The sequence below is a fragment of the Falco rusticolus genome, chromosome 1 (assembly GCF_015220075.1).
Source record: "Falco rusticolus isolate bFalRus1 chromosome 1, bFalRus1.pri, whole genome shotgun sequence".
Classification (NCBI taxonomy): Eukaryota; Metazoa; Chordata; class Aves; order Falconiformes; family Falconidae; genus Falco; species Falco rusticolus.
This window is the reverse complement of record NC_051187.1, coordinates 57,776,973-57,788,126: the sequence shown is the minus strand read 5'-3', so window position 1 is coordinate 57,788,126 and position 11,154 is coordinate 57,776,973. Positions and strand designations below refer to the sequence as shown.

Below are 11,154 nucleotides of genomic sequence, written 5' to 3'. Positions count from 1 at the left end.
AATAAGTGGTAGGCAGCATATATTTTCTTTAAAAACCAATCCAATTAAACGACATTGTTCTGATGATATGAGAGAGGGAAAAATAGAAGAAAATTAAGGGAATTGTCTTAGGTGTCAATAAGTTAGCTTTCTTTCTGACGCACCTGAAACACAGAAGACTTTTTGTTTACCTAAATATTCCATGCTGTTAAGTATTTCTACAAAATTCACAAGCCTTGCATGTGTCAATGTAGTATTACCTGCCAACTTGTCTTGGAAAATTAAGCCTCTGGTCTCTCTATGTTCTACCATAGCCTGTACAATTACCTAAAATTTCTGTTTTCTCATACAAAGGCAGAAATCTCTTTAGTAGTTAGTGATAGTGTTGGTCACTGTTGAATACTTCAGATAGATAAAAACACTTTTCTAGCCCTGTTGGTTAGTTTCTAAGGAGAGGGAGTTGTTGCTTTTTTAAAAAATATGTAAGTTTTGAAATCAGTTGGAAAACCTGTTCCAGCAATTTCTGTAGGAGATAGAAACAGAAATATGTGCATGTCTTCCTTCATGATACTCAAAGTAGCAAATGGATTCTGTATATTCTAGAAGTTTCTTTCCATGTCCCCCCAGTGATTTGTGTTTTAGATGGAACACTCTGCTCATGCATGCTTTCCCAAATCTACTGGAAGACCCTGTATTTGAATTTACTAGCAAGCGTTGCAGAACTTCTAACTGGATATGGGCATTGGATCTTTCAAGGCTGGTATGTAGATGGGTTGAATCCTGGGAAGAAGAGGTGGATTTCCAGAAGCAATCTGGAGAGAAGGGCCAGGACATGTTAGAGATTTAGAAGAGTCTTAAGCTTATAGGAAGCTAATTCCAGTCTCCTGGCTGCAAAAATACATTCACAAAGAAATGCTAGGAGACTCATATTAACCAGCTGTATTATGGTACCTGTTTTATCCCTTGAGTTGTAATTGGAGGAAAAAATTACATATCACCTCACCAATTCTGATGTGGCACAGTGTCAGATTCATATTAATCTAAGACCTGTAGCAAGCTCCCTGCTTGGATTTCAGGTTGGCTAGCCTGCCAACAGTGTCTGAAGGTACAAAGGCCAGGCTCTGGAACTTGGGAGGCCAAGTATTAGGATCTATGTAACCCAGAACTGGGATCCTAATACACCACTGTCCCTCCCAGAGCATCCATGGGATGAAGGGTTTGTTTGATTTGGGCAGGGGGTAGAAGTATTCAGAAACTGTCTTCCTTTCTCCTCAACTCACAGACTTCCTTTTTTCCTCCTCTACTAGTTCCCTTGTGGATTTGCAAGTGTCTGAAATACTGATGTAAGTTATGTTAGCCGTTACAGTATTTGTAATAGCATAGACTTTCAAATAGGAAGGACTGCTCAGAGAGATGAATATATTCCTTTAGCCCTGTGTGAAAATGAGCGTTCATGTTTTGCTTTTATGGGAACTGGTGTATCTGTGCTAGTGTCTCAGTTCCAGGAGCAAATGAAGCAGATGCCATGGGATTATTACAAGAGAGAAGCAGTGCCAGGACACAGGTGCATTGAGGCATCAGTAGTGTCCAAGGTGATTTGTATCCTACTGGCATCTTGGGTCCTCTGCCTAAGTGCTAATGATATAATGAGCTTGAATGGGGGCAGGGAGGAGAAAGAGGAATTTGTATGTGTGGGTATTGTTCAAGCTGAATACATTAAATTTCCACTTTCGGGCCCTTGTGTGGGATCAGCTTTGTCTGTCTTCGCTTTGCAGAACACAAGCCCTCTACAGCCCTAGCAGTCTTGCGTTTAGCCCAGATGCTGTTACAAAGGAAGTTTGTAGGCGCTGTGACTGCCTCTCGGGAGCTTCCTGTGGAGGCATCTGTGACGTTTTCCTGACTAGACCTAGCTCTTACAACCGCAAGTGCCCCTCGAGCTATTTCCATGTATCCTGCTGGGTTCTGTTACACTCCTTCAAATCTGTCCCAGCCACCCATAGGTTATGCTTACCACCATGACTAAGACAGGTAGTTGAGAAAGTATCAGGTCTTCCAGCTCTCCACTTGCACCCCTGAGCTGTTCTTCACAGCTTGTGATCCCTCTCTTTGTCCCAGCTGCTCCAGGTTGTTTGACTCACAAGAACTGGTTCAGGCTGAGCACTAGAAAATTATCTTGACTCTTGCTGTCTGTGACCAGCACTCTGCAATCCTCTCTCCATTCCTTCTGTGGTGAACGTAGCATTTTTAAACATGAAATCAGCTTAGACTCTATTATGTTTGTGTGGCGAGGTTTTGATAGCAGGGGGGCTACAGGGGTGGCTTCTGTGAGAAGCTGCTAGAAGCTTCCCCTGTGTCAGATGGAGCTAATGCCAGTTGGCTCCAATGTGGACCCACCGCTGGCCAAGGCCAAGCCCAGCAGTAACAGTGGTAGTGCCTCTGTGATAGCATATTTAAGCAGGTTCCTGGCAGGACCTGTGGAGAGAGGACCCTGTGCTGGATCAGGTTTGCTGGCAGGACATGTGCCCCTGGGGGTGACCTACGTTGGAGCAGTCTGTTCCTGGAGGACTGCACAGCTGGAGCGGTTCATGAAGGGGGAAGGACTCGTGTTGGAGAAGTTCATGGAGAGCTGTCTCCCGTGGAAGGGATCCCATGCTGGAGCAGGGGAAGAGTGTGAGGAGGAAGGAGCAGCAGAGACATGTGATGATCTGACCGCAGCCCCCATTCCCTGTTTCCCTGTGCTGCTGGGAGGAGCAGGTAGAGAAAATCAGGAGGAAGGTTAAACCTGGGAAGAAGGGAGGGGTGGAAGGAAGGTGTTTTTAAGATTTGGTTCTTATTTTCTCGTTATCCTGCTCTGGTAATAAATTAACTTTCCTTAAGTTGAGTTTCTTTTGCCCACAGTGGTAAGTGGTGAATGATCTCTCCCTGTCCTTACCTTGACCCATGAGACTTGTATCTTATTTTCTCTCCACCATGCCCAGCTGAGGAGGGGGAGTGATAGTGAGGGGCTTTGGTGGGCACCTGACATCCAGCTAAGCTCAGCCTACCACACAGACTTTCATAGGCAGGTGAAAGCTACAGCTTTTCTTAGCCATCCTGTATTTTAAGCATGTGTAAAGCTTGATACATCAGCTATTTCCCACATCTCTCTGTTCTCCCCAATTAAGATTTAGGCTAAGGTTTTTTTAAGCATCTAAAAGAATAGTTTCATTTACTCAGGATTGCCTCAGCTACCTGGAGAATTTGCATACTTTTTCAACTCTTACTTCCTGCGGAGGGAAAAAAGAAAGCCTTTGTCTTTGTAGTGCCTGCAGCTTCCAGGACGATATAAAAATAACAGCATGAGGAGGAGGAATCCACAACTTTTATTGCTTTATGATCAGCCCATCCTTCTTCCTCTCTAGCACAAAAGGTTTTGAATGGTGGTATAGTAGGAAAACACACTGCAGCAGTTTCCATTAGCAAACAGAAGGCATATTTTCTTCCTGAATGTTAATCAGAATGTTGCTAATGCCATGAAGTAGAATGTGAAGATAGATTCTTTTAATGCTAGAGCATCCTTATGTAAAGTGTTCACTCTAGTAGGTAAAACCTGCTCCCACAGGAAGGTTCAAGGTGCTAGCTGCCTTTATCTTGCCTCTGATGAATATACATAGAGTTTTGCTTGAGAGCGTTCAGGATCTTACATAGGAACTGTGCAGGTTACTTTAGGCACCATGTATGGGGTGAACAAAGCAGAAAAAGTTCACCTTTGTTTTTAAATTGTGGTAGCTAGTGCCATTTAAAATACCTCTGAGACTTGATTCAAGTATATCCTGATGTTTTTACATCTGTAACTGGCAGAGGTTGACTGTAGGTTATCTCCTAATCATTTAGAAGAAAATAACTTATAGTATACCTTTTATATGTGCCTGTTTTTTCCTTCTAATAAAGCCAAGTCTAGCTGGACTTGCTGATATTACTGTGTTAGCAAAATCTGCAAAAGAGCTGCAATTTGTAACGCCAAAAGACTCTTCCACTGTAAATTTCCCCAGCTTCCTAAATGAAACAAAAAGTCTTTCTGTTGGTAAAAAAAACGTCAGTTAGGATTGTGATTCTTTGAAGTATTATATCAGGAAGGATTTACAGCACAGACCTGGTCTTCTAAATCAGTTGTTTAGTTGAATATGTAAGGTAGGCACTGCTGCAAAACAGTAGGTTGAAGGGAACAGTTGCTTTCTGCTTTGAAGTTATAGTTAGGATGGAATTAACAACTGTATTTTCAGGAAAGGAGTCTGTTCTACAGGATTGTTTGACTGAATTTGCACGTCAGGGGAAGGAATCTAGTACAGGGAAGAAAGTAGAAAGGCCCTTCTGATTTATGAGAAGCGTACCTCATCCCCAAACCATACTGCTCTGGGATTTACTATAAAAATACTTACTTGACTTTCCTTATCTATCTTATAAATCAGTATGGTAATGTTTTACTTCCACTTAAATATATTTTTTCATTGATGCCCAAATTCTGATACCCTTGGTAATTTAAAACAATAGGTTACTCTGGTTCCATGAGTCCTCCTTCTGGCTGGGTTAGGAGGGTGCTGGCAATACCTGGATCTAAGAGGAAAGATCTAACACAAAGTTCTGTAATTTATTTTAGTAACACGGGCTTTTATCTACTACAACTCGTGACAGACCTCTGGCTGGATGCAGCAGTAATTAATGGTCACAGCCTCAGGAGCAGCTAGAAAAGAACAGGACTAAGCTGCATGGGGAAACTTGAAGTGTATTTTGAGATCTACTCAGTATTTTCATAGTGTTTGACAAAATATATTGATAGATAAGCTAGGATGCATGCTAGAAATGCAGCGTTTTACCTGAGGCAACTGCCTGTTTCCTCTGCTCTGCTAATTTTACAGTGATGCTTTTTATAGTTCACAATAGAAGGCAGATCTTGGATAGCATATAAAGCTCTGCTTCTGGAAAAAATACTGTTTAAAAAAAAGAAACTGATAATTATGAAAATAGATTTTTATTATTACAATAATTTAGAATAAGATTTTTTCACCATTTCTGAACAAACAGTATTGTAAGAGGAATTGTAAGTAATAGATCCACAGGCACAAGGATTGTCATGGCTATGTTTCCTGTTGCAGGTGTTAGGTCCACTTCACATATCTGCATTTTTACAAGCTGTCTTAAAATGACAGCAAAAATATACTTTCGTGTTTGGAGGATGTAATTACTCAGTGAAGCTTCCTAAGATGAAAAGTCAGGAGTAACTCTTCAATCTGTGTTTGCATTGAAAAGGCGAATCCTTGCTTAAAGTTCACAGGCATCATCCAAGCAGAGGTAAGATGGTGAAGCACACAGGTGCCAGAGGTCAGAGCCAGAGACTGCTGTTCATTGACTTGGATGTTTTCTGGGTTCCAGGTTATCAATGACAACACTTAAAAATACTCCCTGAATGAAGAAACACTTCAGTTTGAGTGGACCCAATCTTGGAAGTACTTGTACATGCTTGTTGTTACAATGGTTCAATTAAGTAAAATGCATATTTGAATAAATGCAAGATGGGTCCATTAAACTGCAGCCTGACCCTGCTTCAATCAAAATAAAAATTAGTTTTGTCATTAATCAGAATAAGAAAACTCTTAAGAGTACTGTAACCTTCTCTACATTAAAGAAACAGTTGAAAAGCATTGCACATTCTTAAGAATTTCTGGAGCCCTAACAACTCAGTTTCTAGTACTTAAAGCTTAACAAAAATTTGTCTGAGCCTGATACAAATTGTTGTAAATCTCCTTAATTTAGGAAGGATTTAGATTCAAAGAGCAATTGTGGTTTGCGTTCATCTCTTAAACAAAAATAAAACTTTGCAGTATATCTGTAATATCACATTATAACAGCTAAAACTTTGACTTTCTGAAATGAAGTAAAGCACTACATTTTTCCTGGATCCCAAGTTACAAGGCTGTAATAAAGATTTACAAATTACCCCACAATATAAAAGTTACTATGGGTCCTAACCATACACTGGGATTTCATATGGCCTACAAGGAGTTTCCAAGTCTCACAGAAGTTCAATGAAATATAGGTTGCCAGCTCCAGTATATTTCATCCTTCATTCCTTGTTACTTCAGGATAGCTAGTGAATATTCTGGAGAGCAGCATTTGAGTACGCTTTGAGACACCTTCACAGAGCCTGATTTTTCACAGGTGTACCCAACACTCAAAATCAGAGCTCTCCCTATGACTCAAGCTGAGTTCTCAGAGCTAAGACTTCAGGAATCTTTTTTTTCCTGACTCTTGCCTTCAATGAATTTCACTGTCTGAAATACAAATCTTCATCATTGTGCTTACATGACTGCATTAAGCCTATTAAGTATAATTCAGTCATTTCTAAAACTGTTTCAACTATTGCAAAGTATAGATCATCTCCAAATAAAATATTCTGCATTGTAAGACATACTGAAAAGCTTCTTGTGTGCATCTTCCCCAAAATCTTAAAATATAAAAGCCAAAGCAGTGCAAGCTTAGTAGAGGAGAGTCTTTCAGTCCATTCTTCCAAGCTGGTACTCCCTCTCCAGAGCTTTATTTTCTTCATTTAACTATAGGCAAAGTTTTCCATAAAAACAGATACATCCATTAATAAAATTAATTAGAATCTTTTTTGCTTGCTGTGGAAACAGCAGAATTTAAATGTGTGAGGTGATGTACAGTTATGCAAAATACATTATCTGTTATCACTGCTTTTTGGATTGCAGTAGTTCACAGAGTTTCACATACCAGTTTCTGAAAGTCCATCTCTGGGAACTTAAGAACTTCTGAGCAAGATTGAGAACTTGCTTTACCTTTTAGGGAAATAATACGAAAATTTGGGACACTGAAGAAAATGAAAGTAGGTTCATTAGTGTAGCAAAAACTATTGTTTGCATCAACTGCCCTAACTTTTCTCATCCTTTCTTTGCTGACAAGTGATTTCCTATTACACCTCAGTAGGGGTTTTGAATCATTTCATCTTCATACTCCACACTTCAACTATAGGAAGCAGAAACTTATACAAAAGTTTTAGAACAATTTCTGTATACCCTTGATCAGCAACACACACACCACCCCCCTTAACTTTAATAGTGTTTCCATTTTAATAGACAGTCAGTTATAAGCAATTATGCAGGAATACAGAAAATGCCTGACAGGAATTTACCTTCAGTTACACTGTCAGATGCAGGCATATACTTTTTGTGTCCTTTTTGCAATGCTTAGCATGAGAAGGTCCCCACTTACCACTGGAGGACCTAGGCATTACTGTATTGAAATCAACTGCACTGAACACTCAGTTATTGATGGTAATAGCAATGAGATGTTACATCACTGCTCAGCCTAGCTCAAGTGTAGGGCACCAGCCTGACCTAAGGATTGCCTTAGTCAGTAAACCTAAAGAAGTACCACTTGACTTTCAGATCCTCCTTGGGATTTCTTGCTTTGTATGCTCACTGAAGATCCAACATGAACTATATTAACTTGTTAAAATAGCTTCAACCATTTTGAAGATACTTTAGCAAAATACAGGGCTTTTGACTCTGAATTCTGCAAACAGTGAATCAGCCCATCGATACATTCTTCACCGTCCAATCTAACATCAGGAACTTTGAGAATGATGATTTATTTTTTTTTCCTGGAAGAAAAATTTTGATGCATCTTAAGTCCTAGCTTATTCACTATGTGTTATGATCCCTATATCTGACCTAAGGAATCAGATAGGCAGTTAATATTCATTGAAAGGCACTGCTGGATTATTTTTTTTCTCATTTTAATAAATGTCCCAAGTCTGATAAAACGGGTTTTGTTTCACTTCACAGATCTTGCACTATAAAGCCGTTAGTGTGGAGACGTATGTGGAATTGCAAACCTGGGGCAATTTCATATTGCTACAAACTGGTTTGTACCGTATAAAGTAGTTGTGTAATTAGTTTGAAAATTATAACTTCTTTATTTCACAGTACCTGTTTCTTGTGCCCTCTCTTTCCTTCCCTCCATTTCCATATTGAACTAAACATATCTTCTTCCCTGGAACCACCCATTGGCACCACCACATTTGGTAGGTTTGAAATTGAAATGTTTCCTACAAAAATTGAACCCTTTTTTCTTTTCTTACTGAGAAAAAGGTTCATTACAAAAGTGGCTGAGGATGAAAACAAACAAAAAAGCTCAAGTTTTAGGATGTGTCTATGTTCATTGAGAAAGCAGTTCAGGAACAATTCAGCCTGAACTACAGCATCCCGGAAGACTTCAATTTGTCCATTTTCAAGGCTAATTCTCTTAATCTTGAATATCATGCTTGAATATCATGGAAGAAAAATGTAATTTTAGCTGCAATTTGTAATTGTAGGTTCACTCTTGATGTGGGACGCTTTGAGAGAAAATTATGGGGTAATAGAAAAGCTCTTCATGATGTTACTCAGAATTAGTCTTCCCATTAAATGTTTCCACCTCAATGTCTTGACAAGGTGATGGCTTTTGGAGGATGGAGGTTCTCAATATCATCTGTGTGCTGTACCAGATACTATGGCTTCTGTCATTCACTTGTGAGTTTCCATTGCTTGCTGCAAACTGTAATAGGTGATTATTCTGTCTACTTCAGAGAAACTGGCTCAATGGGCCTGTCTGTTCCTATGCGTATGTCATCTTCCCGAGATAATTAGATGGTACATATCCTTTCTGACCTTTTGCTTCTGCTAGCCACCATTCTTTATTGCCACTTAGGTCAGAAAACCGAAGTATCCTAACCTTCTGGTACTCCTGAAGGCTGAGCTCCTGATCATTTCTTGCTTGAAATGCATAAACAGCATAGAAGGTCTGAAAAAGGAAAGCCACAAAAGTAAAAATCTGAATTCAGACATGTAGCCACATTTTATCTTGTCAGTGTGTATTAGTGTGAATTCTGTATTCAGAAAATGTGTAATAACATAAACAAACCAGTGTGCAACTACATGGTCTGTAGTTGCTAGACAGACTACAATGAATAGGGCCAAGATAAAAAGTAAAACTGAAGGATCTGGAAAATTCTGCTGGGGTGGAATAAACCAAGCTCTGAGACGTCATCACCTTACTACACTAGTAAGGTTTTCAGCTCACACCAAGTGCCTGTTTCTGTCGCATCAAGCTGCCTTGGATTGGATGGAGAATTTTCCAGCAAGGTTTCCTTAGGCATAATCACCTTTCCTAAAGCTCCAGTACTCAAATGTGGCACACAGGTCATTTCTGTGCCTTGCTGATCGGCATTACTACAGCTTTCTTGTCAACATTAAGTGGAAAAAATCCTCCAAACTGAGCTATTTTGCAGGTTCCTGCTCCATAGGGAGAACCTTGAGGCATTGTACATGGGGTGGGGTACTGCAACAGTGTGTTTTAGGTGACACAGGATGGCAATTCACGGTTTAACTGATAATCTTTTCCTACCTTATAGCAATTTAAGAAAGGCAAAGAACAGAGGATAATGAATTCCCATGTTGTACTGACAGATTAGTGCCAGTCTTTTCTAGTGTAAAAGGAAACCATTGAAGTTACAAGCAGTATAATTCTAGATTTGAAGTAGGAACAATGAGAAGATAGGCACAGCACGTATCATACTTACATGGTGATCATCCGTATCCTGAAAAGCATCGGTCCTTGTGCCATTAGCTGTGGGATTTTCACAGAAGTGAAGAGATGAGCTGCTGTCACTCTTTTTGTGCCCCTGACTTCTTGTGCTGCTGTCAGCAGAGGGCCGTGAAGAGACAAAGAGGCTGATATTATCAAAATCGTCATCACCGAAGCCGTTTTCTGCTACGTCCTTCTGTGTTTTGACTGGATTGTAAGGCCTCAGGAAGGAGGAATACACATACCCTTTAAGGACTAGACACCAGAACAAAAAAAGAGAAAATAAACAGCAAAATACTGCTAAAACCATTTCAAAACCAACCATTTTATGCAGCTGTCAGTATGACAGAGGCAAACAGATGGGGCCGGAATGAAAAGAAATCAATATCCCAAAGGGAAGCTGTTATTGGGATGTTTGTGCAGAGAACTTACTTCCTGTGTCAACAAGCCATCTGCTTGTACTTCCAAAGGGGTCCTTTTGCTCCACAACAGCCACCAGTTCTCCTTCATGTAAATCAATATCAAATTCCTGCGTGGCATTGCACTTGCGCTTAGCTTGGTACAGCAATTCTGTGCTGTACGTAGACAACAGCTTGGACCTGTGGCCTTCTGTTTGATGTGTGGGTTCAAGCTGAAAAGCAAAAATACTACTCACCGGGAATAATGCTGAGGCCATTTCTAGAGCAACACAGATGTACAAAAACAAGTGTATGCTGCTTGTGGCAATGGACCCTACACTTCTACACACAGATCAAGGAGTTATTTACGCAGCTATATGTAACCAAACCTCCTTTGCATATGCAGCAAGGACCTGTCCAACTGAAATATTAATAGGTGAGCAATAAAGGGTAGATTTTAAAGAAATGTAGGAATTTTGATAAAGGCCTATTCTGTATGTGAACTGTCATTTGCTTGTTTTTCCATAGCAATGATCTTTGAATTCCTATGTAATATCACAAAAAAAAAAAAAAGCATAATCCAAAAATCAGCTGAAGTGTGCTAAGGTCACATAGCAACTTGCATGATAACGCAGAAAAATCAAGTGGTACCCAAATAGTCTGCTTTTTGTGTGAAATTGCATCATTAAATAAGGGCAAGGTGCCATTAACTGCTGGAAGCATATTCACTCAGAGCTTGGTTAGAGGGCAGGGAGGGAGGTACCGCACATCAATGTGATCCTAACGTACCACAGAATCCTTACTGACGATAAAATGGATCCTACAGCTTCTTCAGCTTCTCCTTTAAATCTGCACTTGAGGTTTTATCTTGGTGTAAACTAGACTCCTGAAAGCTCTGGAAATGTCTAATAAGACTGGGAACCAGGGGGACACAGATTTCCTGGTGGATTTTTTGAATCTTCAGCTGTGGGAGTGTATGTGTGTGTATATGTGTGTAAATACCAGTACACATAACCACAGCTGAAGAAGAGGGGAAAAAAAAAGTTCTGAATTAGAAGACTAAGATGCACTGTAGAAGTATTTAACAAAGATGTAATGGAAGTTTACATATACAACCTTAGACTTAACATGTGCTTAAAGACCTAAGGGTGATCAGAGA

General features: G+C 39.9%; 1 protein-coding gene across 1 annotated transcript in view; it reads right to left on the bottom strand.

Annotated features, from left to right (window-relative positions):
- Positions 1–4,352: 4,352 nt before the first annotated feature.
- ARHGEF38 (Rho guanine nucleotide exchange factor 38) overlaps positions 4,353–11,154 on the bottom strand; it is a 40,380-nt gene continuing 33,578 nt past the window's right edge. Inside the window, exons 12-14 of the mRNA XM_037380513.1 lie at positions 10,030–10,228; positions 9,593–9,852; positions 4,353–8,814 (exon numbers count right to left, since the gene is read on the bottom strand). Of these exons, the coding sequence (XP_037236410.1) occupies positions 8,629–8,814; positions 9,593–9,852; positions 10,030–10,228 (645 nt within the window). The 3' untranslated portion in view covers positions 4,353–8,628. The remainder of the gene's footprint in view (positions 8,815–9,592; positions 9,853–10,029; positions 10,229–11,154) is intronic.